This window comes from Podarcis raffonei, chromosome 3, assembly GCF_027172205.1.
Source record: "Podarcis raffonei isolate rPodRaf1 chromosome 3, rPodRaf1.pri, whole genome shotgun sequence".
NCBI classification, from domain to species: Eukaryota; Metazoa; Chordata; class Lepidosauria; order Squamata; family Lacertidae; genus Podarcis; species Podarcis raffonei.
The window spans coordinates 71,140,772-71,168,579 of NC_070604.1; the positions used below are offsets into that span (position 1 = coordinate 71,140,772).

At 42.8% G+C, this 27,808-nt stretch overlaps 1 protein-coding gene across 3 annotated transcripts; it reads left to right on the forward strand.

Annotated features, from left to right (window-relative positions):
- The first annotated feature begins 3,439 nt into the window (after positions 1–3,439).
- TMEM181 (transmembrane protein 181) lies at positions 3,440–27,504 on the forward strand. Of its 3 annotated transcripts, XM_053382288.1 has the most exons (18): positions 5,679–5,806; positions 9,373–9,417; positions 10,983–11,086; positions 15,233–15,288; positions 16,473–16,563; positions 16,900–17,030; positions 17,780–17,887; positions 18,149–18,229; positions 18,665–18,764; positions 19,632–19,762; positions 20,306–20,397; positions 21,185–21,242; positions 23,024–23,126; positions 23,231–23,282; positions 24,735–24,817; positions 25,331–25,420; positions 25,814–25,880; positions 27,412–27,504. In XM_053382288.1, exons 1-18 carry the CDS (start codon positions 5,784–5,786, stop codon positions 27,488–27,490), a joined length of 1,494 nt encoding a protein of 497 aa, XP_053238263.1. In that variant the 5' UTR covers positions 5,679–5,783; the 3' UTR covers positions 27,491–27,504. The 3 variants fall into 3 exon arrangements, with proteins under 3 accessions (XP_053238261.1, XP_053238263.1, XP_053238264.1); XM_053382286.1 differs by lacking the exons at positions 5,679–5,806; positions 9,373–9,417 and adding an exon at positions 3,440–3,830; XM_053382289.1 differs by lacking the exon at positions 9,373–9,417 and having other exon boundaries at positions 5,680–5,806.
- Positions 27,505–27,808: the final 304 nt, after the last annotated feature.

A 27,808-nucleotide genomic window follows, 5' to 3' on the forward strand; every position in this document is an offset into this window, starting at 1 on the left:
TGTTTTGCATCTTTGGCCATTTCCTCCCCTGCTTTCTCAAGGGCATTTCATACACTGTATGAGACCTAAGTTTGCCCAACAAAGGTATACTTGGCAGGGAGTCATAACTCCCTGTCAAGTGCACCTGTATAATACCTGTGTTTTTCATTTGCAGGTTACATTTTTGGATGTGCACCTAAATGAAATGTGTGAAGTGGCTCTCAAAAGCAACTGAAAAGATAAGAGTAGGAGAAAGTTATGTTAGAGCTGGTCCTTATATTGAACAGACTGAGCACATGTGGCAGTGGCTTATAGAGTTGAGTGTGCTGGAATACATCCTTTTCCAGTCCTTCCAGCACTTTTGGGTACAACTGGAATTTTCTTCCCTGCCTTGTCATGTAACTTCTATCAGGGCAAGACAGCCATAGCAGTCAGGAGCTGGTCAAATCCTCTTGTCCATTGTCCCTTCCTCTCTACAAGAGTGATGGGACATGCTAAATATGTCATTTGGAATGTTAATAGTTTACGAGGAACTTTTAAAAAGTAACACTTTTCAGAATATTATTGGAAGAATTGGCTAAAATGGATACGTTTTAAGATTGCATTCCATGTTATGCAGCAATTGTTGTTTCACACCAAAATTATTGGGATGGAGAGAGAGAGAAATCTGATGCAATCCTTTTAATAAATTTGATTTCTGTTTAAACCAATGCATACAACCCAAAAGATTGTAATCTGATCGAGGTGTTCTGGAGAGTTAGGAAGGTCTTCACTTGTTGAATGTTTACTCTGTCTTTATAAATGGCTAACTGAAAGAGGCATTGAAATAGTGTGTTAAGAAATGGATAAAAATATTAGAAGATGCTTGTATTTCCAGTGTTTTGTTAAAATAGTGCTCAATGAGCTCATGTCATAACCATTGTTCTTGTCATTTCAGGTCCGTTTCTCTTTTCTTTTGTCTCCATTTGGTCTTCTGTTCTAATTTTCCCTACCCCCTCTCAGTCTGTGTTTTTATCCTCTCCTGTTATTTAGCAGGGGAGGGTTTTAAGCTCTTGTTATTTGTTGTAGATACAATTTTTTGTATTATTGTGGAATTGCATGGGGATACATAGGGTTGAAAAGGCACTGTAATCTTTACTGAAAAAGGGTGATATTTTTTAATTTTGCATTTGTTTATAAATGCATTATTTGGGTACTGTAACTTTGGTAATTGTTTCTGAATTTATTACTTGCCTTTAAAAATGTTATTTGAGGATTGCTTTTGTTTTATTTTTATTTTCTTCCAAGTTTTACTAAAAATATATAGTCAGGTGCATGGATTTCCTAACCATGCAAAGCCTGCATGATGATCTCAGTTCTGCAGAGAAAATGGTACACTTATCTGACCACCTGCAGTATTTTTAATGGCCTTTGTTTTGTTTTTCTTTTCTAAATATGCCATTCAGACCTGGGTTTTCATTGTAATTCTGAACCTTGCCCTGACCTGCCTCTCCTGTTATGTGCCCTGTGTAATAGATTGTGAAGAAGGTACCTAGAAAGCATTAAATTGTTTCCTTTCAAAAATGTGGTTTGTCCAAAATTTTGACTGTCTACATGATTGAGATGGGGTCAGTTGCCCTATTTTCCTTGATGGTTTGGAATTGTAAGAGTTGTCCAGGTGTTGCTTATTAAAGTTTTGGCAAACTAGAGAAACTGTGAGTTGACTTTGGTGTTTTGTCTCACACTGAGAATCTTGAATGTTTGTGTGTTTTAGTATGCAATGTATAGCCTCAATATTCTTAACAGATTGTTTTATTCTTATTTGCATATCTGGATGCCTCTTGTTCTTTCTGATGCACACTTGCTGTCATTCCTACAGCTTGATGCTAGTCCAGAAACCTTGTAATAATGTTCGGCTATAACAAATTTTGGATAACAGCCAGTTTCCTCTGGATAGTTGATGAAGATATCCCAATGGGATTTGTGTTTCTTTTCATACTTAAAAGTAGATAAACAAGGAACAGCAGTGTTCCCTCGAAGAAAGCCTTCATATTTTCCTTTTCTGTAAATAAATAAAGTACCGGGGTACAAGATTGTTACCCGCTTTTAGTGGGCAACCTTTCTGGATGCAGATGCAACACATATTTCTCAAGTGGAACCAGGTACAGTCCATATGCTCTTGCCTCTGAATCACTGTAGTGAAGCCCTACTTTGGATGCCATTGGAAAGGAGCCCTTTTAAAACTCTTGACACACACACACACACTCCAGAAACATGACTATGTAAGGCTGATGCCTTAGAGTTTATAAAAATCCCAGAAGATTGGATCGAGGTGCCAGCAACAGCAAGGTCTCAGTTCTCCAGACTCTGTCAAACAGCAAGACTGACACAGCACTTGGTACTGCAGGGCTTCAAACGAGGGTGGAATTCCAACCCCAATGGGGAACAGGTTTTATTGGCTGCGCTGCTAAGGGTTAGGAATTCAATTTATAGAATTCTATGCTTTCAATTGTGGGCACATAAGCAGCAGCTTGAGTGATAGGCCACAGGTTCTGGTTTTGCTCTCAATGCAAGCCAACTATTTGGAGTGGTAGGATTCTGCCACTTGGGTCAGACTTGAAATGTAGGCGGAGCCAGAATTTTATAGTTTGACAGGACAAATTCATGGAGGATGAAGCTTTATTCTAATTCCACTATTGAAGGAAATATGCCTTTGTACCAGTAGCTGGGAACCACTCAGGCCCTGCTTTTGGGCTTCCTGTGGGCATCTGGTTGACCAGTTTGAAAACAGAAATACTAGGTGGGCCTTTAGTTTGATTCAGTGGGTCTCTTATGTTCTCCCCCCCCCCACACACACACTAGTTTCAAGAACTGCCCATTTCTCACTTGCTTGGTCTTTGCTTGGAAACTGATGCTTTAAAATTGACAGGCAGCTGTAGGTATTGTTTCTACGCCGCCCTAATGTGTTCCTCAAAGCAGAACCAAGCCTCATGTTCTGAACTGCCTGCAGTCTGAAGGCTGCTGAAAGGTGATATACCAGTAGCACTGGCGCTTCCTTGGGCAGGAACCAAACATATCGGGCAAAATACCAGATGATGGAGAAACCGCTCTGGTTGCGAGGAATACCGAGTTGCCAAATGAGGGCCTCTGCCCCACCTCAAACCATGCCATGTGTAAACGTGCCTGAAAAACATCACGGGACCAGTTTCCCAGGGGCCATTTTGCCACGAGTCCCCAGTGGCGCTGTCCACGGTGCTGATTCTTTTCCAGCTCCACCTGGTCCGTGGACCATGGGGATTTTATCTCGTTAAAAACAACCACCACCACCATAAATTAACGGTCAGCCTCGCTTTGCCTGCTCTTTGCGCGCATTTAATAAGAGAAGCCCTCCGCGTCCCCTTAGAAAATGTATGGGGCTTCAGCAGCCAAAGCAGACCTGGAGCCGCCGCCGCCGCCCACAAAACTCCCATCGGCGCCCAGTGGCGGCGCTCTGCCGAGAAAGGAAGAGAGGAAAGCGGAGGGTCGCTTCAAGCGGCGGCCTCTCGGCCATTGCAGCTCTCTCCCCCTCGGCAGCCCGGCTCAACGCCGAGGAGCTCCAGACCGAGGCCCAGGCGCCACCGGGGTCTCCATGGCCGAGCCCGGGAGGCGGCGGCGGGCTTAGAGCGGGGCCCCCGGGGGTTGCTGCTGTCTCCGCGGCCGCTGGCTGGGTGAGGAGGGGCTGGCGCGATGTCCGGGTGCGGGATGGAGGCGGATTACCCCGCCTTTGAGAACCCGCTCTGCGGCGAGCTCAAGCACATTTGCAAAAGGATCAGAGAGACCTATAAGGAGATCAAAGAGGACCTGACCCCTTACAAAGATGATCGCTACTACAGGTAAGAGCAGCGGGGGCGAAGGGAGCAGCGCGCGGAGGGATGGAGAGGGAAAGAGAGGCCTCTTTATTTTCTAGGGAAATAGCTGTTTGCATCAGCGGTCTGGCCAACCCCTGCTAAAAATGGAGTTTTAAATACAGCAGGTAGGATTCAGAAGCAGCTATTCATTTATGAGCAATCCCAAGGGGAATCCTTATTTGCACGCACTTTGGGGGACGTGATTTGCAGAGTGAAGCCTTCCCACCCACCCCTCCTCCTCCTCCTGGCCGGCTGCGACAGCCTTTTCCCTCCCGCGCCGCCGCTTTCTCAGTACTGTACCAAGGATGGAGATGGTCCAGCGTTTCAATATGGCTGCTGGGGAAAGGAGAGTTACCTTCTTCCATCGGAGCTACCCTTTTTGGTTCTTTTGCGATTAGGTTTTGATGAGTCACTTCAGAGAGTCCCTGAAAGGGAACGAGTTGCTGGTGTAAGGAAAAGGGGGAAAGGGAAAGAGTTGCTTGAGTAACCTTCCTGATGGCATTTTCTAAATGTGGAATCTGGGTCTGGGATTCTTCTCGACTCTGATCATATTCCACCACCACCCTGCCCGGAAAAGCTGAGGGGGATTTCCCCCACCCCATCACCGCCGAAAGAGCCCATGATCCTCTTGTAGTTACATGGGGTTGTAATGTAAATAATCAGGGCTCCACCTTCTCTCCCATGAGTCCTCAGGATCTAAGAGCTGTGGGTTCTTTGCTCATTCTTCCCCAAACCTTCTTCTGCCCATATTCAGGTTTTCTCCCACCTAATAGCTGATTTCCCTTTCATATGAAGAAGAAAACTACCTTTCCAAAATTTTCAGAGTTCGACAAAATCACAGGAGCAAGGTGTCCCCCTGAGCCACAAGCCACGGAATGTCCTCTGTGTGGAACTCCATGAAATAGATGGTTCCTATGGTCAGGGGTCCCTTTACCGTTACCTATGCATACTACATGCATTACTAACTAAAGTCTTTGCGGAATTTTATTTTTCCATGTGGTTCAGGTTCCAGCAACTCTAGCCATAAAGAAATACAATTAAAAAACAACAGCCCTCCTTGTAATACTGGATGAAATCCAGCTCCGCTAAATCCAGTGAGAGGTTTGCTGTTGACTTCAACAAAATGAGAATTGCATCCTTTACCTACAGTCTTAGCTCTTATCCCTTGATGAAAGCCACATCTCTGTACATATTTACTCAGAAGCTAAGTTTCACTGTGCTTAATAGGGATTGTATCGTAAATTACGGGTCTGCTGTATAATAAAAACGGAGATGCAAACCTTAAGAAGTATTATAAAATTAGAAATTAAGTATTTACCAGGTCCAATCTTATGAGCCAGGAAAAGCCTGCTTCTATCTGAATCACTGGTGGGTGGCACGCCTTTTGTACCGTTAGGACAGATAAAGGCTATTGGAGGGTTGATTATTAAAACGAACTAATTTTTTTTAAGTATGTGTATGTGTGGGGAAATAGAAGGTAAGATTTGAGTGGCGTTGCTGAGAACTAAATATATGCCTCTCTTTCCATGGGAGATAGCTCTGTGTGCGTATTTGTGATTGAGAGACTTGAAAACTACAATTCCCATGTCTCCTTGCGAGGCGCACTGCCATGGAACTAACTGCCCTGAGGTAGTTTCGCCCCGGCGGCTTTCAAACTGACAGCCGTTCGCAGAAGGAGCAACGCGCAGGCGCACACCCTCGGTGCCTACGGGCACACTATACTGACAGGCGCTCAGAGGGTGTTTTCCGAGGTGTTGCGGCCCCGCCCCTCCGGTCACGGCCCCGCCCCCTACAGCGCCCGAGAGGCGGAGCTGGCACGTTGGGTGACGCACGCGGAAGTGATGTGCGCAGCTGGCGCTGCCACGGAGCTCGGCGGGCGGGCAGCTGCCGCTTAGCTTGGGAGAGACCCGCTGCCGGAGTGGAGGCGGCGCGGCGCGCATGCGCAGCATGGATATGGATCTGTGAGTTTTGGGGGTAGCGGGACCTGCGCTGAGGGGTGGGGGGTGCGCGGTAGTTGCGCAGGCCGCGGAGGGAACCCTGGCTGACCTGAGCCTATTCCTCTGGCCGGACCACACGGGTTGCTGAGCGAGTGTTGCCCCGCCCCACCCGGCGTAATAAGCCGGAGCGTGTAGTGCTTTAGGCTCAGATTTGGAGGAGGAAAACGCTCCTCTTTCCCTGCCTTGTGGGGCTGGCGAGAATTGGGGGGGCTTAGGCTATACGAGGAACTCTGTCTAACCCAGCGACCTGCTAATAACTGTGCTCACAAGCGGAGCAGAATGGGAACAGCTCCCTCGCTACCTCCCTATTTTAGCTAAATCGGAGCAAGCTGGGAAGGCAGCAGTTCCCCTGAACATACACAGACAGCTTGGTTATTGTGGAATAGTCGCCGCCACCCCCTTTGCCTTTATAATTAGTGTCAGAGCCTTGGGTCAGCAGGTGACAGGTGTCATTTGAATATGACACAGACTTTCAGCTGCAGCACCGTTCATTTTAGAAACAAAACATTTGAGGAATGGATCCTTCTTTCCTCTAGCTCCTTTATCCCTTAGTGATTGTGAGAGGCAGGGAGAGATGGCTGAGCATGTGTGTCATATTTGTACCATTCATTAAGGCCTTTTGTGCATTTGGTGAGCTGGGTAGTGTTAAATTATTTTTGACAGAAATGCTCAGTGGAAGAGAGTTGCCTCACATCGACCCCAAAGCCATGCCAGTGTAAAGGCTGGAGTCTGGACAGTTGTTGGCTCGAGTTATAATGACATACAAAAGCTAGCTCAAATGTTACAGTGAAGCAGGATAAGACATTTTCAAGTACCACACATGGAGTCCTGTGTTCAGCTCAGGGTGCTACAATTTAAGGATATTGACAAGCTGGAATGTGTGCAAAGGAGGGTGACCAAGATGCTAAAGGGTCTGGAAACCAAGCCTTATGAGGAACAGTTGATAGAATTGGGTTTGTTTACCCTAGAAAAGAGGGGACTGAGATACGATGCATATCTTCAAATATGTAAAGGGCTGTCACATGGAGGATGAAGCAAGCTTGTTTTCTCCTGCTCCAGAGGGCAGTACCTGAACCAGTGACTTCAAGTTACAAGAAAGGAGAGTTGGTCTAAACACAGGGAAGAACAGTAAAAGCTGTTCTGGAACAAACTCCCACAAGAGGTGGTGGACTCTACTTCATTGGAGATTTTTAAGCAGAGGTTGGATGGCCATCTGCCATGTATAATCTAGTTGAGATTCCTGCATTGCAGGAGGTTGGACTAGATGACCCTTACGAGTCCCTTCCAACTCTGCACTTCTATGATTCTATAACTTCTGCTATTGCATTTAAAGTGGACTTTTATCAGTGTTGAGATCCAGGAGTTTAAAAAGTAGCTGAGACCCTCTAGATCTTCCTGTAGATGAAAGCTTTCCTCAAGCTCCAATTCACACACGTTAAAGAGAAGTGCTGTTCCTTTGTACTTGTTTCTTTAAATGTATGAACTGTCTATGAGATAGGTTGAAACTAATTCTTAGTAGGACTGCTGTGGTATTTACAATGTTTGCAAATGTCTTAGGAAAGATCTGTTTAATAAGCTGAGTTCAGGGTGCTTCTGATTTTTGCTTCTCCTCAACCTTCATACCAGTTTAATACATTTAATAAATAATACCTATTTTCTGCTTGTGACCTTTAGAGAGAACGGAATGATTTCTCTGCCTAATTATCAGAAGCAATTTTATAAAATGTGTGGACAAAAGTTCACGAAACTGGTTTTGGCTCTAAAGTTCTTAAAACAAACACACAAGCTATGATTCAAGGCCCCTAGATCATTTCCTTGCTCTCCTTTCAAGGAAACTGACTCTCCTTTTTGTGTTTCCTGCTGAGGATCTGAAGGCTGATTCCTCTGTAGAAAAATCAACTTAAATGTTGGGTTGCTTCTCTATTGCATACTGAATCTCTGCCATAGCAAGCAAGTTAACCAGTGTCTCAAAATGACCATGGCTGTAAGAGGTGGTATTACGTACCTTCTGTCCCCAGCAGTTTTTCACAATGGCTGCTTGAAAACCAGTCCCATGAATAAAGTAGATAAGTTTTAGACAACACGCTGGACTGAAAACTCATGGTACCTGACATGTTCTTCAGGAATTGAGTAATATTTTAGCATTTATATAGTGTTTTAATGTGCTGAAAGAGCTTTACTTAAACTATTGCATAGTGGGTAATAGAGTCTCAGCTACAAACCAGGAAATTCCAGGTTCATAGCTCACCTTGGTCATAAGCCACTCTCTCTTAGCCTCCGGCCGCTGCCTGCAATGGGAGAAAATAATACTGAATTACCCTGCAGGGTTGTTATAAGGATTTTAACTAGATAAAGCACGTGAAGTGCTTTGAACACTTGAAAGCACTATACGAATTTCTTTAATTTTTGCTATTAATAGTACTAGTTCTTGTAGCAACCAGAGGTAAGATTAGATCCACACTTTCTGGTACACAGCTCAACTTCTTAGTCACTACGTTTCAGGGTATATGCAGTTGATTTGCTTCACTTGCGATATGCTTGCTTTAGTTACATCTCCACCTCTGCACATCTTCAAGTATGTTGGAGAAGATTCAGATATCCAATAATTAGCATGATCAACAGGAAAATCTCTTTGTGTTTCTTTGTTTTACTTTTGGAGAAAGCTTGGTGGTACTGCAGGAAGTAAACACAGTAAAACAAATAATGTGAATTGCCTTGTCACATTAAGATGTCATTCTGCACACTTTTCATGCAGCGTACAGCCTGACCATAAGCATGTGACCCAGAAGAAAACCTCATTGCACTTAATTAAGAATTAATTATGGGAGGTGTGGCAAAATGAGGGGGGTGGACTCTAACTGAATACTTGTTTGCCAGTGGGGAAACTGGCTGCTAGGTCCAGTGATGTGGGGCGGACTTTTTTTTTTAAGGGACACATTTTTCCAGTTCTTTGTTTTTCTATGAAAAAAGGTTCCATTTGATAATTTCAGTAGTAGCAATGAATAGACGCCAACTGCAAATGCAATATTAGGCAACCTTGGTGTTTTCAAATGTTTAGCTTTGTTTGCTAAATACAGGTAAAATAAGCATTCTGAATTGGATTACTCTCTAGGGCAGTGATGGCCAAACTCGGCCCTCTGGCTGTTTTGGGACTACAATTCCCATCATCCCTGACCACTGTTAGCTAAGGATGGTGGGAGTTGTAGTCCAAAAACAGCTGGAGGGCCAAGTTTGGCCATCACTGCTCTAGGGCAACAAAAGGTGTTCCGATGCAAATTACCTTGATTTGAAATTAATCCCCCGCCCAGCCCCACATCACTGTCTAGGACACTGTCTTAGAACTTCCAGCTACAGTTTTAAGTCACAAATATTCCTGCTTCTTTATTGCCCAAACTAAATTGATCCTGGGAGAGGTACGGGTGTACTATGCGACTTCTGGTTACATGTGCTCCAACTGAATGCTAGATAGTTCTTTTCCCTTCTTTAAATCTTCTGTTTTCTTTCTCTCCTGCTTCTCTGATGCTGCTGAGTGATGGGGTTAAGACGCCTCTCTCTTTAGGACTGTTGCATCAGAGGTAAATCAAGGACGGTTAAACCTGTGGATATGTTGTGTTCAGTCTAACATCCTTAGGAACGATTTCCCCCCCCTTTTGGATCAGATTGGAACGTGGCCTTTTGAGGGTGTTGGTTTTCCCCTCTGTCTTTCACTGCAGCTTGGCTGGCCTGCATGGCTGATCTGGAGCAGCAGTTCTGTAAGCCCTTCTTGCAGTGTATCTCTGCTCTGCTTTTGTACATTGCATGGGAGGAAGCTAACCAAAGGCAGCTTGTGGACTGAGTGGCATTTTGCGCTCTCTGAACCTCGGCTTTGTCGGTATAAACCATTTTGTGCCTGCAAGGTATGAAAAAGAGGCAAGCCGCAGACTTGTGCACACTTTGCGTTCCCTTCCCTCGCTCTTGTCCTGCTGTCCTTAAGTGAAAAAAGATACGGACGGTTAGTGCAAAATCAGGCTGGATCTTGTTTACGTTACTTATGAGGTGGAATAAAGTTAATCCGGCGTAAGCAGGGTGTATGGGGATAACTTGCAGGGGAAACGGGGTGTATATACTTCACTTGCTGGTTTCTTTCTGTGATCACCCCAATCATCCCCACCCCCATTTCTAGGAACCCAATTGGAAGAAAAACAGTTGGGTGGGTGTCCAAAGGAAAACAGCTTCTATCAGGGACAGTCTCACTCTCACTACATGCTTTGCAGTTTGGTTCCTTTGCCTCATATTTGCTGCTGCTGAGTTTGAAGATAATTTCCTAGATGATGTTTTCCCCCCTCTTTTTGTGAATTGCTATTTATTACCAAAAAAATGTCCTAATTTCTTACCTATGTATTTTCACATGCTTTTCGATTTCCTTGAATACCTATAACGCAGAAGTGGAAGCATTCATTCAACAAGGAAAGCATAACTTCAGGAAAGTGTTTCAAAATAACATGTTAGTCCTGTTTTGAGTTCCCAATAGGCTGAATGCTAAGAGTGTCCAACCTGTTTTTTGCCCTGTTGTAGATGGGTTAATTTATAGATTGCAAACTGTTTATTGTTTGAAAGTCTGCTCCATAATGTATCTTGGCGTTGCCTTCCTATTGATTCAAGCACAATCTTAATGTCAGTTCATGACTGTGCATGTGGAAAATGTTGATTCATCCCTCTTGTTACCAAGTTGTATTAAGCAGCTGATATCGCAACTACTGCATATCTGTAGCATATAAGTTAGAAAAAAGGTTGCACATACATTTCAGAATTATGACAACTTTGAGAAGATATAACCAATATTCCACAGATACAAATGTGCCTGCTTGTACCACCTGCTTAGCTATATGTAAGGTTCTGTTATGGGGCACACCAGTGTGTGGGTTATGTGGTCAGAATGATAACATGCTGCTAATCTAAGCATCACTTTAAAGCCGGTCCTGGTTCCTGTTAATTCAGCTTAATGATACTTGCTCCCAGGTAATTGTGTATAGGGCTACAGCCTTCGAAAAAGCCTTCCACTTTCTGATGGCACATTTTATCAAACAAAACATAGAGTGTTTTTAACTGGATACTTGGTGTGGGAAACTTGCTAACTTGTTCTTTCTCTCCTTGTTTGCAGGTTGGCCCCGATGCGATTATATACGCTGTCCAAACGCCACTTTGTCTTGGTCTTCGTTGTATTCTTCATTTGTTTTGGTTTAACCGTTTTAATAGGTATTGCAGGTAAGATTCTGCCTTTTTGGTTAAAGATTGTTTTCTCTATTTACTTGCCTCCTATTCTTTCCCATTGTTTTGCTATCAAGACATACAGCTTGAATTTGTGCCCCTTCCTTAGGTTTCTAATGAGTAGTTGGTGGTGGGGATTGAAATTTATCAAGTGTTTAAAAGAAGCTGGCACCACCCAAAACTGACAAGGAGCAGAGATCCTACCCACTAGCCCCAGCCATGGAGCCATTTTTGCCTTTTATGTTGTCCTATCCATGACCACTGCAAGGTTACAAATTAGCCTGTGTCTCCATTCTCGCCATACATAGTCCAGAATCTGCGTCCTGAAATTATATTAGACTTTAGTAAAACATAACTGCAAACAGTGTAGTCAAGGACCAGCTTGCTGCTCCTTGAAGCAATTTTATCCAGCCATTGATAGTCCTTCTCAAATGTACTATGTACTGTTAGAAGTGGCTAGTGCAGGCTTGAGCATTCTTTCCTTTGGAGAGATATGCCTTTCAATTGTGATTTCTCGATTTCTTATGGAGAGGTTGAGTAATCACTAGTAAAAGTGTAATCACTAGTAAAAGTGATTCTTTTGGTGGATTTCTTTTCTTAAGGTGACATTTTGGTATTTCATCCAATTTCTTGGTGATTTCAAATTGAGCTTTTGAACTGCTTAAAAACATTTGATGTGATAGACCTTTTTTATTTGGCTTGATACTTTTGCAGGAAGCAGCCAGGGTCAAACTGCAGGTCTTGAGACATTTCAAAATGTAATGCTAAAACTTACACTGTCATCAGTTGCAGCTCCACATTGCTGTACAGTGGTACCTTGGGTTACATACGCTTCAGGTTACAGACTCCGCTAACCCAGAAATATTACCTTGGGTTAAGAACTTTGCTTCAGGATGAGAACAGAAATTGTGCAGCGGCAGCAGGAGGCTCCATTAGCTAAAGTGGTGCTTCAGGTTAAGAACAGTTTCAGGTTAAGAACAGACCTCCAGAACGAATTAAGTTCTTAACCCGAGGTACCACTGTACTTGTATCTTAGGGATGGTACTGAAATTGAAAGCAAAAGCCCATGCAGACCAAACACTTGGGGAAGCGAGGGGACTACGTTTTACATATTATAAATAAATGTTAGTGAGGAAATTGCATAGCAGTTCGTACCCAAATGTGTGTGCTTGCTTAGATTTGGTAAAGCACATATGGCTGCTTAAAAAAAGAGTAAAGGTAAAGGACCCTTGGACAGTTAAGTCCAATCAAAGGTGACTATGGGGACACCAGGCTAACGCCCATAATAAAAAATGTGTGCATGATGTATTATAAAAATCTTGTACATTTCAAAGAAATGCTTTTACACTCAAAACATGTATGTATATAGTTAGTCACATTGCCAAGCAGGATAATTCCAGCAAGCTCTCTCTCCACCTCCCTCCCTATTCATAAGAGGGTAGCTGTATTGATGCTAATCAGTGGCTGCATTTGAACATCACTGTAACCTATGGTTTATACCAGGGGGAGGGACAAACTGGCAGCTGTTCCTTTAAGCTTTTGTGCCCCCCCCCGGAAGACTCTCCAAAACGTGTCACTTAATTTTTCATTTTTAAATACAAACTGTTTAAAACTTTTAATATTTATCCCCCAAAAAACCTCTTGTTTTTCTACTGCTCCCATAATGCAAAAGGCTTATTTGCCCCTTAGTCTTCCCCAACTTCATCCGTTTTTAAAAGTTATTCCCTCCCCCCCGACTGTTCACAGAGAACCCCTTTTAAGATTCTGTGATATGAAAAGATTTTTGTCACACCCACACACCCAATTTCCCCAAAACGTGTCTTTAAAAAAACCTATATTTTTATAGGTTTAATAATTTAATAATGAATAATAAAAAATCATCCGAAGGCAAGCTTAAGAATTGCAGTTCTCACCATAGCCCCTTTTACACTTTGGCCATGAAACTTAGGCATGCACCCTTAGGCCATCAGAGTGCGGCCATAAGCCCCCTAAAGGTGAGCCACTCCTGGCACGTCATGATGCGACTGAGCCACAGTGAGCCTCAGGCTCCTTTGCTCCCCTGTCTCCATTCAGCACAGACATAGAGGAAAGAAGTTCAGAAGCTTTCACTTCCAGTTCTAATTTCTCATTATTATTGAATAGATATTATCCTGCCCTCCAAATAAGATTCACTAGGGAGTGCGATCCAGTCCACAATAGGTTGACCACCGCTGATTATTCTCTATTGGCTGGGGTATTCAAAAGTTATTTACATATTTAGTACAGAGACTAGTCTACGCTGAAAACACTTGTTGAAAAGAATACAAACTCTGGATTGAATACATTTATTTGAAGACAGTAACCCGTAAGCTTCTTGCATGCGATTCTAAACACGCATACTTAGAAGTGTCTTGTAATGGAATTTCTTTGGTGCACTTGGGATTGGAGTGCCGCTTTCAGTAAATTTCTATTCTCTGCTGAAACTGTGTAGTCAATAGTTTTGCTACATAATAATCTGAGCTAATGTAGAATTGCTCTCAAGCACCATATGGTACTTTGTACCATACTGGAACGGTGGACCTGACCTTTGATATTGTGGTGAAACTGTTGATGCTGAAGCTTCTTTATCCATACTCTGTTATGTTGGCAGACTGGTTTATTTTAACCCAATTTACTGATATACATAGTTTACTTTTAAAGCGTTCCGTAGCAATAAAAGATGCTCCAGCTGTTTTTTTAAAAAAGAAAAATACTTTTTTGAGACTTCTGTTTCTTAAAACAAGATGAGAATCCTGACTGTAGCAGAATAAGTGCTCAAAAGCATAGCTGTGGGTGCGGTATGGAAGAGCAGGATTTTCTGCAAGGCAAAGACAAGTCCGCATATTGTGGCTGACACATCCCAGCCTGCCCTTCAGACGTAGGGGGCAAGATCTCATCTGAGATCACGCCATGTTCAAGATCCAAAGTCACTGTGTGATGGTGGGAGTTCCTTTGGTCCCCTGCCCTCTGAGCTACAAAGTGAGCTGAGGGGCTTTCCCTCTTGCACTGAGTCACAGCGACACCTGGAAAGCACTGAGAAATCTCTTCATTGGGGAGGGCTCCTGCATATTTTCCAGACCAGAGAAGGGTGTACGCTTTCTGTGATACTACCCTCAGCAGGTTGAAAGATCCTCTGGCCAGTGGCAAACTGGCATTTGTAGACCCTTGGGTGGTGATGAACATGAAGGAAGGGTGGGCCTTGAGAGATGCCACCTGCTCCCATTGTTCAAATATTATTTCAGTCCAGTTGTTTCTGAGGCATTGCTAGATACTGCAGTGGGCAATCCCTCTTCCTGCTGCTGGACTGTGATATCATAGAAACCTTCTCAAGGCTGCTCTCTTCCATTGTGCTGCAGTGGTTTACAAAAAGAAAATCTGGTTGCAAACCTTCTCTTGCAGGCAAATCAAATCTCCTGTCTCTTGTGCCTGGCATCTGGAATTCTGCATGTGACCTGAATTCACAGCAGGACTGGGGAATCTGTGGCTGTCTAGATGTTGGACTAAAACTCCCATCAGCCCTGACCATTGTTCAGGCTGGCTGGGCTTGATGGGAGTTGGTGTCTAATAGCATTTGGAGGAATGCACGTCCCCCAGCCCTGATACCGAGATGCCATTTAGCTATCATGGCTAATAGATATTGATAGACCTGTTCTTCTCCCACCAGAGGAAACAACCTACTCATAAAAAGCTGCTATACTGGGGGGAACTAGGCTGGTACCCTTTTCACTGGCATATCGCTTCCTGTGTGCATAGAGTGTGTTTTAAAAGTGGGAGGACCATTCAACCCTCCACCAAAATGTGCTCTAAGTTAGAACAGTCTGTGGCTATGTAGTCTATAGTCCAGTTTTGTTCTTTGGTGAACTGTACGTCTAAAGATCATTTGAAGTCTGTAGTGTGTGGTAATGTGAATGTGGAATTTGACTCTGAGTCCAATTGAATTCTATTGGCAATGTGGATAAGAAATCATCCCTTAATTTTGATGCATGTGTAAAACAGGAGCTTCTGTGTAATTTAACATTCTCTATCTGTCTGCCATTCCTGACATTTTCAGCTAATAAAGGTCATCTTAAAAAATTTAGGCTACAACAGGTATTCGCATATTGAGCTCATGTCTCTATTGTATAGGTCCCAATGTCATTGAACCCTTTCAAGTGAAATCTCAGTTGAACAATGGCTCCAAGGTAAGTCTTCTTATACTGTTTATAGATTGTGCATGCTTGTTCTGACACACAAATATTTCAGGGTGGGATTCACCTAACAAGCCCTGTCAGGACTTATGCTTGTGCAGTGGGGCTTTCCTCTCATACTCCCACCTGAGCCCCATGAAATGGGCTCCGAGAGGGAGGTTGGGAGAACCCCCAGAACTGTGTGCAGTTGGAGGAGAGGGAGAGTCGTTTCACCTGGTTAGCTGGAACAATAGGAAGAGCACAACATTGAATTTCACACGTAGCCTCAAGTATTTGGTGTATTCCACATAATCCTTCCTAGGTCTGTGGGAGTTTGCCTTAGGACTTATTCCATCAGCTCTTGAGCTGGTCATGTTACATGGGGCATTTTCAGGACCCTGTGGAGCGAAGCAGAACCTAGACTGCAGACCTTGTGTAGGGCGTGGGGTTCAAAGGTCATCTGCAGGTAGCCATACTGAACAGTCTAATCTCAATGATATCAACAGAGGGTATGGATGCTCCTCCGAGCTCCTGCCACAGTCGTGACATACAGAAAAGAGAGGCATTCATTTGCCTAAGAACTGATTGATAGCACTTTTTCATCGTGTCCTAGTTTTTTTTGCTGTGCCTTATAAGAATCCCTTCACTTTGCTTTGCTCTTCTAGAAAACACGATGAGCAAGGAGACAGTATCTGCACCTTTCCTGCAACAAGCATTTTAGCTGTGCTGCATGTTGATGAGGAAGGGCCATGACTCAGTGGCAGAACACATTCTATGCATGCAGAAGGTCCCAGATTCAATCCCAAAAATATTCAGTTAAAGTTCTGATGTAGCAGTGCTTGCAAGATTTCTGCCAGTCTTCTGGAGAACCCCTGGTAGAATAGATTAGCCTGCATCCAGTCCTTTACTCTGCTCATGCACTGATTTAGAACCCCCACTGCCTCGTCTGGATTTGAAGAAAAGGAGAGAGAAAGCTGGGTGTAATCCACATACTGATTGTACCACATCTCAGTCCACATCTCCCAATAACCCCTCTCGGAGTTTCTTATAGTTATGAAATAGCATGGAGGGTAAAATGGAGCCCAGTGGAATCTCATAGTATAACAACCTCACAGACAAAACTTGCTCACAAAACTTGGAGAAGCTAATATTGTAAAATGAATGACTGTGGTTTAACTCTTGCTTCCATTTTGTTTTAGATAAGGCCATTTAATTTAAGTTCACCGCCGTTATCTACTTATAATCAGCAGTTATGGCTGACATGTGTAGTGGAGTTGGACCAACGTTTTGGTAAGTGTTACTTAGCTTATATGATTATATTAATTATGTATATATCAACCATATATAGAAATGTGTGTATATTGCCTGCCTGTACAATGTAAGGTCACCAGGACAGATAAAAGGAAGCAGTGCTTCACACAGTGCGTAGTTAAACAACGCAATTTGTTACCACAATGTACTAGCTTCAGTGAGCAGTTGTTATTGAGGGTTGGAATGTACTCTTGATTCCGTTACAGAATCCATTCATTTTTTGTTGTTACTGCATCTGTTATCTCATATATATATATATATATGTTTACTCTAGCCTATAAATTGTAGCATCTGAATGGACTTTTGTTTTTTCAGATAACAAATGGAATGGCTTGAAAAAAAACTTCAATATGCTGGTTACAATAAGTGGTGTAATAGAGAATGCAAGCGTCAGGTATTTTAACAAGGAACTTCACAACCGAACAAGGACGCTGAACTGTGCACAGGTAATGGCAATGTACCATTTCTTACAGATGAGCTATTTCTGTGGTTTAAAGCATGATAGAGAGGTGCGGCAAGGTGAGGAAGTATCTTTGTTGGTGAAATCCATAAACAAAATAGCAGCTAATGTATTTGACCCCACATTCAAAACGTTGCATTTCGAGAAGCAGTCACGGGCAATAATTCTGTTGGAGGTCCTGGAAAATTGTTGCCAGACAGGATTGACTATATTATATTAGGTGGATGAATTTTTTGATTTAGTTTCTTGTTAACAACAAAGTGAGGAATTGCAGAGAGCATGTTTTAGAAGTATGAACCTCCAGATCCTCTTTCTGGAATCCACAAATCAAATCAAGGTTACAGCTGTTAATCAACAGTTTCTGTATTTGCTCTGTTAGTTTTCCTTGAAATCCAGTGGTCACCAAGCAGCACTTCCATTGAATGCAACTAGAGGTCCCAGATGAGTCTTTATTCTTCCTTTGCCTTATGAGCTTAGGGCAACTGTGCTGTTACAAACAGCAGAGAAGTCTAAGGGAATGTCATGCAAAAAGGCAGGGATACTCTAACTGAATTTCACCATTAAATCAATTCTGATATGCTAACTCATTTATTGCAGTGGTTGGCCCAACCCTAAATGTCTCAAAAGCCCAGAAAGAAAAAAACCTGATTGTACTTGGTGTGCGTATGGTGTTCTCACTGTTGAATTTCTTTCCCTTTCCCTCCCAATTTCCCCTCTTCCAATGTGTGCTCCTAGCAATGTGCTGAATTTATTGTGGTCCATCTTGGTTATCTGAACTACACTCGCTATGAGATCACTGTCGCCTTTGAAAACCTTCCTCCAATCAAGCATTACAATTTCACAGTAAGTGAAGTAAAGGCAAACGTAGAATGAAAGTGTAGTTTTAACTGTAAATCTTTGCGTTGACTGTAATATTAAAGGGCACATTATTTCCCCTTGAAGTTTCAGTGGCTAGACCCACAAGATATACTGGTACCAGTGCTAAATCCAGAACATCACACCGATAAATAAATGAGTAATAAAATACTGAATATAAACTATTATGACTGATGCCATCTACATTCCTTTAGCTGTTTTGTTAATATTCTAATTTCTTTCTTTCAGTGGAAAACCTATAACTCAGCCTTCTCTCAAGTGGAAATCTGGTTCCGATTTGTCTTTGTGGTCCTTACTTTCATCGTCACAGTGAGTGTCGATTGTTCAGTTTTATTTTTGTATGAGATACGGAAGTTGCTCTGGAAGGGAGAGTTCATTGCTAGAGGGATGGAAGGATAATGGCCAGAGACATAGGTGGGATACAAAAGAGGGAGTGCTACGGGGTAAGAAAAGTGAAGTGAATACAAGGAGAAATATAAGACACTGAGGTCTTCTGGTATGTGATGCCTCCCCAACATGGTTTGAGGTGGTTCCTGTTCGCTGGGTTTTGGGGGCACTGTTGTTCTCCTGGGGCTGCATCATCCAACCTATTCTCTGAAGTGCAAGAAATCCTTGCAGAACTTGCTGCCTAATGTAGCCCATGTGCCGCAGCTTACATTCTGCCGCCATTCTTCCTTTTTTCTCTGAAGACAAACGGGTACTGCATAATCTTCGCTGATTATTATTTTTTATGTTCCTTTGCAGTGTCTCTTTGCACACTCCCTGCGCAAGTTCTCTATGCGAGATTGGGGAATAGAGCAGAAGTGGATGTCGATCCTCCTCCCCCTGCTGTTGCTCTATAATGGTATTTATATGTATTACATCATGCTGTGATCGGCTCCTGGGGCCATGCTTTATAAGGCAGATTCCCCCCCGCCCTCGTCCCATAAGTGAGATTGGGGAGGAAAGGAAAAATAAATAAATACAAGCCCCTTTCTTTTGAAATAAGTTTGGGGAAGAGCAGGATCCATGCGATGCCCTTGTGCTCAAAGAAGGATGTTTCACCCCTCTGCAATTTTTGCCAATTCCCTCAGGTGGCCCCCCCCAAAAAAAACTTCCAGCAGTGAATTTTGGGGGCACTGGATACTGCAGGGGGCTGGCAAAAATCACCCCCCTCTTCTGTTAGCAGAGGCACCTGCTGGTTAAAAAAGCCTTTTGTGTGAGTACAAGTGTACCAGTTGGATTGCACCCAGGGCCAGCATGGGAGAATTTCAGTTCTCACTGATTCTAGCTTTTAAAAATAGCTATTTATCTGCCCTTTCCACAGTCAGGTGTCCAAGGCAGCCAGCAAAGGGGGGGGGGTCGGGAAATTATTACAAAAATACAATACAATACAATGGTTTAGAATGGCTGAACAACAGGAGCAGATTAAAAAAACAGCAGCTGGCTTTCGCCATCTACCATCATAGAGTTTCAGGAAAGCAATATCAGTTTGGCAAGCTAAAGGCCTGTTTGAAAAAGCCAAAACTCTTTCCCTGCTGGCTAGAGTCCATATGAGAGGGAGCTAGACAGGACTCCTTAGGAGAGGATTTGCATAGTCTGGGTACAGCCACTGAGAAGGCTCTGTTGAGTCGCAGCTCTGACACACAATTAGGCTGCAAGAGAGTGCCCAAGTGCAGAGTGGAACAACATTTTCCGTGGTTGTCTTGTGACACTTTTTCTTTTGTTGCAGATCCATTTTTCCCCCTCTCATTCCTAATCAACAGTTGGTTTCCTGGAATGCTAGATGACCTCTTCCAGTCGCTGTTCTTATGTGCATTGCTGCTGTTTTGGCTCTGTGTCTACCATGGGATCAGAGTGCAGGTCAGGAAGAGACACATATTTCAATCCTATCTACATTCTACCTTTCACACTTATCTCTTGCTCTGTGAATATGTGTGTGCGCTTTACTGCTTTTTACTGGATAAACACTCATTAAGTCACCCATTAAAACCTATTCCAAATAAACAGTTTTGGAAAAATCTTAAACCAAAGGAATAAATAACGTTAATAAATGGTCTCACTTGTCAAAGAACAAGTTAAACTTACTTTATTTGTAGCATTTTTAATCCTTCCCTTCCTCTGCTGAACTCAGAAAGCTGTAGTTCAGCCTCTCCCCTCCTTTCCCAGCCAAGTAGATTAGAGAGAGCCTACACATACCCTATGAACTTTATGAATTATTTTTCCCCTCTTGCATGCATCCCCAGTTTGGATTCCACCCAGAAACTCTGTGTGAGTTTCTCAAAATTAAACTATTTGTTGCTGCTGTCCCTCCAAAAAAAGTACAACAATATTTCACAATATTGTAAATTAACTGATGTCTGAAAACCAAGTTTAATATTCTTAATTTATCCTTTTCTTTGTTAGGGTGAAAGGAGGTGCATAACATTCTATTTTCCTAAACTCCTTATTGTTGGTCTTTTGTGGCTGGCTTCTGTTACATTAGGAATATGGCAGACGTGAGTAACTTCTCTCTTTTCATCTTTCCTCTTTTCCCTTCTCTGATCACTAAATTCTCTGATCACTAAATAGCCTTGAATAAGAGAGCAGGATTTTTTTTTAATAGTTCCTATCTTTTGCTTTTCCTCTAGTAAAAGCAAAGACTAAGTCCACCATTTGGAGAATGTAAAGCACATGTTGAAACTGCAGTAAATATTGGGAGATAGCTTTGTATCCTGAGATCTGACTAAAGTCTTCCTTAGCTGCATAGATTATTCAGTCTGTTAGCATATGATCAGAATATGAAGTCTTCCTACTACATAGAGAGAGCCCACTTTCCTTGTAGTTGAGGTACCCTCTGGAACAGATTGAGGGAGTCCAGGAACCTTCATGGTAAGGAGGAATCACTGAAAATTCTCTCCCTCCCCTATTCCGCCGAGGAATTATTTTCTTCCATGGGTAAGCACTGCATTGGATACTCAAGAAGTGGCAAACGTTATTCAGCTCTGAGTAGTCATAGGATTTAAAAACATTTTCCTAGTGCTATGTGTATGTGTATTTGAATGTGTTTGTTCCAGCTTTCTCAGTTCTGCATAAATAGAAAATATAATTACAAACTCAAATTGGAATCAATTTTTTCTGGCTTTTTCTTGGAAACTGTAGTAGAGAGAGTCCAAATCTGTATCTTATTAAGCTGAGGGGAAAGAAATGGCCAATTTTTTAAACATGTTAGTTTCTATGGATTTATTTTTAGTTTTATGATGCATACAAATTCTTACATTAAATGGTCTTATTATTATTTTTTAGTGTCAATGAACTACATGACCCAACATACCAGTATGGGATTGACACAAACAACTTTCAGGTAAATTAGTGTGAACAATCCTTTCTGATTATATGAGAAATGCTGTGTGGATTATCAGATTTTGAAAAACACTGAGCTATTTTGATCCATCTGTCCAGCTGATGTCCTATGCTGACACAACTGCAAAACGATAGTGTAATGGTTCTAGGGGTTGCTCGTGCGTAAATCGACACCACACCTGGCTAGGTTACCTGGGTGAACCCTTTCTGTCCGGACAGCCACTCACCCATGGCTGTCTCAATCGCTGGCAGAATCCGTCAGTGGGCGTTTCTTGAACTTCTTCCAGCAAAGAAGCTCTTTGACGCCTAGTCACCGCCTACTCTCCCTGCGCGGAAGCCTTCTGCGCAGGGAGGGTGTGGGCAGCGGAGGACCCGTGCTCTCCCCGCTGGTCTCCGGCGAGGAGTCATGGAGCCACCTCGCCGATTCCCCCATCTGCCCCCCTTCTCCACTGGTGCTACGCTGAATTCCTTCCCCAGAAGATGGGCTGCTTCTCTCACTCCCCGGACGCTCTCCGGAACCCCTCTGGAGAGCCCTCCCTCTCCCTCGGGCTCCGATGGCAGTTCCCTGACAGATAGGTAACAGGCTGTCACTTAAATATTGGTTGTAGGTTTTCTTACATTTAGTTTCTAGGGACTTCTGATATCCCTGGAAGAACCTTCAGAAAAAGAATGGTGAGAACCCACTTAAATTCAGTGTTAGAAGCTTGAAATTGTTACGTGTAAGATTCCCCTGATCACAACCAAAGCCTACCAGCTTTGCAAAAAACCATCTCACACAGATTCTTGTAATTAGGAGAATCTCACATGTAACAAAATCAAGTTTCTAAAGGGCTGTCACATGAAAGATGGAGCAAGCTTGTTCTCTCCCACTCCAGAGTATAGGACCTGAACCAATGGATTCAAGTTACAAAAAAGGAGATTCTGACTAAACATCAGGAATAATTTTTTGACTGTAAGAGCTGCTTCGCGCTGGAACAGACTCCTTCTGAACATGATGGACTCTCCTTCCTTAGAGGTCTTTAAGTAGAGGTGGATAGCATCTTCCAGGGATGCTTTAGTTGATATTCCTGCATTGCAGGGGTTGGACTCCCTTCCAACTTCCCTTCTACAATTCTATTATTCTGATTTTGTTGAAAGACTTTGGTTGCCCACTTTTGTAAACTATAACTCCTTGTTGGTCATCAGTTATATCTTTCATTTAGATTCCTAGAAGTCCAGTTGCTGTTTCTAAGATCATGTGAGGATGTCTTAATACAACACAATAAATATTGGGAGATAATTGTATTAAGAGAAAATGAAACAGAACAGGAAAAATGAAGTGACTTATAAAGTCACTGTTCTCAGCTTCTTTTAAAAGCGTGTGACCACCAGTGCACTAGGTGTGCAAATCAGGGAAAACACATAGAGAAACAGGATTGATAGCACAACATCCCTATGTTTAGCCTGACCAGCATTTTGGAAATTATGTAAAACTGTTCTTATCCAAGAAGCATATACTGACTGGGATTAAGTTTAGCCATGGTTATTCAAAAGTAAAGGCTTTCATCTAAAGGCACTTTTGCCTGAGTGAAAGGCTGGATATGCACCTTTGACACTGGAGACATATATTTTAGGGCCCATCCCATTCTCATGGCTGTAATTTGTTTTATCTGTCTCTGATATTGTATTTTTACATTCTTGTAAGCTGTCCGTGGACCTCATCATGAAGCATAGGAAAGAAATGTTGTCATAATCATCATCATCATAATATTTTTAAAACTTTTGTATATATTTTTGTAACAGGGTATGAAAATCTTCTTCCTTGTGGTGGCAGCTGTGTACATTTTGTACCTTTTGTTCCTGATAATCAGGGCATGCTCAGAACTCCGTAACATGCCCTATGTCGGTAAGCTCTGTTCTGTGCCAGTCATGGTTGCTGCATGGCAATGTTCTTCCAGCGAGATATTTGTGTTCACTTTCAGATAACCATTTTTCTTCTCCTTTCCGCAGATCTCAGGCTAAAATTCTTGACTGCGTTGACGTTTGTAGTTCTCGTCATTAGGTAAGATATTAATTCTTTTCTGAAAGGTGCTAGATACAGAAATCATTCTGCTGAGGTGCAGATTAGCATCTTACACATTTCTGATAAAGCACATACAGTCAAACCTCGGATCCCAAACGCCTCCATTTTGGAACATTTCGGCTCCCGAACGACAAAAACCCAGAAGTAAATGCTCTGGTTTTCAAATGTACAGTGGTACCTCGGGTTAAGAACTTAATTCGTTCTGGAAGTCTGTTCTTAACCTGAAACTGTTCTTAACCTGAGGTAGAACTTTAGCTAATGGGGTCTACCGCTGCCACCGCAGTGCAGCCATGCAATTTCTGTTCTCATCCTGAAGCAAAGTTCTTAACCCGAGGTACTATTTCTGGGTTAGCGGAGTCTAACCTGAAGCATCTGTAACCTGAGGTACCACTGTATTTCGGAAGCTGAATGTCCAACGCAGCTTCCGCTTGAGTGCAGGAAGCTCCTGCAACCAGTCAGAAGCCATGCCTCTGTTGTCGACCATTTCAGAAACCTAATGGGCTTCCAGAACGGATTACGTTCGACAACCGAGGTTTGACTATATTAGATGCCGATACATTATGCTTGGCATATATACATGTAATATTTTTTTGGTTTTTACAAACCACTTAGACTGTTTTGGTATTGTGGTATATAAATATATGAAATAATAACTTCCATTGGCACAATTACCACATCCTTCCCACAACTGCATCCCCTCCCATGCACTCATCTTTTGAGAATCTGGATGTTCCTCTGCATTGACAGTAGATTTACCGTATTTTTTGCACCATAACACTCACTTTTTTCCTCCTAGAAAGTAAGGGGAAATGTCTGTGCGTGTTATGGAGGGAATGCCTATGGGTGGCATGCCTACGGATTTTCCTCCTCTAAAAACTATGTGCGTGTTATGGTCGGGTGCGTGTTATAGAGCGAAAAATACGGTAATTAGGAAGGCTAACATTTGCCCTAAGGGACGTGGGTGACGCTGTGGTCTAAACCACTGAGCCTAGGGTTTGTCAATTGGAAGGTCGGTGGTTCGAATCTCTGTGACGGGGTGAGCTCCTTTTGTTCAGTCCCAGCTCCTGCCAATCTAGCAGTTCGAAAGCACGCCAAAAAGTGCAAGTAGTTAAATAGGTACCGTTCCATTGGGAAGGTAAACGGTGTTTCCGTGTGCTGCTCTGGTTTCAGCAGAAGCTGCTTAGTCATGCTGGTCACATGACCCAGAAAAACTGTCTGCGGACAAACTTCGGCTCCCTCAGCCAATAAAGCGAGATGAGTGCTGCAGCCCCAGAGTTGTTCGTGACTGGACTTAACTGTCAGGGGTTTTTTACCTTTACCTTTACTTTTTAACATTTGCCCCAGCACTAATTTAATGTTTCATTTAACTCTGGTTAGAAAGTAATTACAAAATGTTTAGTGGCTTTTTGGTTTCTTCTCCCTTAACTGCAGCATCGTTATACTTTATCTGCGTTTTGGAGCCCAGGTTCTGCAAGACAACTTTGTGGCTGAACTGTCGACCCATTATCATAATTATATCCTTTTATTGTGACATCGTGGTACTGAGATGTTGCAGTCAAGTTGTCTATGTCAGGCTGTTTGAGGGATTAGCGTACTGTAGTTCCTTATATAATGAAGGCCATCAAAGCGTAGGCAAAGCAAGCACGGCTGCGCAGGGTGTTGCAAAGCAATGGCACATCCACAGAAAAGCCCCTCTCCTGCATCCCAAGCATACATAGCTCAGATGTTGGTGGCATGTGAAGGAGAGCCTCTCTATGTGATCTTAGTAGACAGACTGGCTTTTAGCTTTTTGTATGTTGGGGCAGTTTTGAACATTACCACTGCTTTCGTCTGTGACACTATCTATAGGTGAGGCAGCTGTAAAGCAGATTTGACTTTTAAATCTGGAGATAACTTTTTCCTAGATGTTTTGCTAGGGTTTTTACCATGTCCAGGTTAGCTGCCTACATATATATGGAGAATGACATTTGTGTGCTGCGAGGTGTGCATCTTGAATTGTTTTGCTTGATATCCTTGACCATTACCACCTGCAGAATTCTTATCGTTCTACGGCTTATTGAACTTCTATTTATACACATTAGCCTTCGTATATTCACCATCAAAAAATGCCCTGTATGGTAAGTTGGCCTCAGTTCGGCTTTTGATTTCCCCCTCTTTTTCCGCCATATTCTATTCTATTGCAAAAAGGTTGCATGTCATATTCAGGTATTATCTCTATTTGGATTTAAGCCCTAGAGCAGGCATAAGAAACTTGTGGCTTTCCACAAGTTGTCTTCAAGCTCCCATCACCTGTCACCACTCGCCATTCTGGCAGAGTCTTGCTTCCCTCCATGGTGCTCCATAAGAAGACGTATTCCCCTCCTCCCCAAAATGCTAGGCTTATTGTCTCTCTTGAAAGACTCATCTTGACTATCGAAAGCTTTCTGAAAGTTCAAATAAGCTGAACTGAAAAGGTCCTATAATGGAGAGATACCTTGTTAAGTGAACTTTTCCTTTGCAAAACCTTTCAGAGTCTCAGCTGAAAGATAATCCTGCCTTCTCTATGCTGAACGACTCAGATGATGATGTGATCTATGGGTAAGTAACGTAAGGCTTACAGTAGTAGTATTAATTTAATATTTTTTCTCATATTCTACAAAATATAAGCCGTGGAGGTTTCCTTTTAAAAAGGACTGCCCTGTCACTGGTGATAGATGTATATTGGAAGCAAATGATGAAGAATCTAGTACTTGTGGTAGGAATAGTATGAGGTCAAACATTTTTAAAAAGCTTCCATTAGTTCCCTCATGGAACTTAAGTGGCATATGTGGTCCCTTGCCCCATTTATCCTCATGGCAATTTACCAAGGTAGGTTGGCCTGAGAGAGAGTGAAAGGCCAGTAGATCTCTTGTGAGCTTCATTGGCTGAGCAGTGATTTGAATTCACTCCCACAGGAGGCAGAGATGGCCACCAACCTGCATGACTTGAAAAGAGGACGAGACAAATTCATGGAGGAGAGGGCTATCAATGGCTATACTCTGCCTCCACAGTTGGAGGCAGTAATGCTTCTGAATACCAGTTGCTGGAAACCATGCGAGGAGAGAGTGTTATTGTGCTTGAATCCTGCTTGCTGGTTTCCCACAGGCATCTGGTTGTCCCCTGTGAGAATAGGATGCTTTCATTGGCATCCTGATGGGTCATTGACCTGGTCCAGCAGGCTCTTCTTCTGCTCTGGTCCCAGGGTGCTCACTTGCTCACATATGACCTAACATCTCTCTATAGCCTCTGTGACCGCAGAGTTTTATAGCCACAGAATTGGTTATAAGGTGAGAGGGCTCCGTTCTAGGGAGCGAGGTCTGAATTTGTGAGCTAAGCCACGTGAGTGAAATGTACGTGTGGCAGGGAAAGCAAGTGCTAAGACAGACATTGTGCCTACTATTATTTATCTAACTTGTTAGCCATTTAATTCAGAAGTATAAAGTTTTTGAGCACCAGTTTACAAAAATAATGTAATTTTGAGGGTAATGACAGTTTGTATTGGAAAGTGCAGCTGCAAATTCTACCCCAACCCTTTCCAACATATGAATAATCTTTGTGTGGGGCAGAAAGAGTATCAATTTGCTTCCTTATTCTTTTTGAGCCTGTTCTATGTGTAAGCAGCTATGCAACAACCCTTACTGTGGGGATGTTCAGCTGCTTGAATAATTACAGGGGGATTGTTTCCCCATGGAGTTTTGCTTTTATTTTCTGTGTCCCTGCTTGTTTCCTCATCTTTTGGTCCTGTCTCGAATTCAGCAGCAAGCAAGACAAGTGTACACTTCCAACTGAGCCGTCAGTGTTACATTGAGGATGCCTTGAAAATAAGAGAATTGCTTTGAACACTAAAATTAAAGCAAGCTCCCTATACCAACTTTCCAGTATGGTCAGATTTTGAAGCCATACTCTTTAGATAGAATGGAAGGAAGCTAAAGAATACTGCTTTCATTCCTATCTGAAGAGGGTTCATGTTTGAAAGAATAACAAATCTTTTGAGATCATACTAATTTCGTCTACTTGCCCAGAATAAGTGTTGTTTTATGCTATTTATGTCTTAAGATGTTCTTGATTATCTCTTTTTTGGGGGGGACAGGAGTGATTATGAAGAAATGCCACTTCAGAACGGCCAAGCCATCAGAGCCAAATTCAAGGAAGAATCGGACAGTGATTAAGTTTTCAGAGAAGTTTTCAGAGAAGTGACCTGCTCTATGAGAACAAAAGCAATTTTGACACTCTTCCCCCCCCCCCTGAAAATCTTTTTCCTGAGTCTACTGTTAACTGATCATAGACTTCTGTGGAAGGATTTCCTGTTTCTCCCTTTCTGTTTACAAACCAAAAACTGAAGTGGGAGAGGGCGGAGAATACAATTTTTAGGGAAGAGTTATTTTGTAAACTCAAAGTGTACCCTGCCCTCTTTTTAGAAAACAGTTGTGATGGGATGCCTCCAGACCAGATTGTTTGGGGAGCTTCTTGTGCACTGTCACAGCTAA

Bases quoted from the DNA above. Each gene is read 5' to 3' on its own strand.
- TMEM181 (XM_053382286.1), top strand. From the start codon at position 3,685: ATGTCCGGGTGCGGGATGGAGGCGGATTACCCCGCCTTTGAGAACCCG. The intron at 11,087-15,232 runs GTAAGATTCTGC...TCTATTGTATAG, and splicing joins CGTTTTAATAGGTATTGCAG to GTCCCAATGTCATTGAACCC. The intron at 25,421-25,813 runs GTAAGTTGGCCT...AAAACCTTTCAG, and splicing joins ATCAAAAAATGCCCTGTATG to AGTCTCAGCTGAAAGATAAT.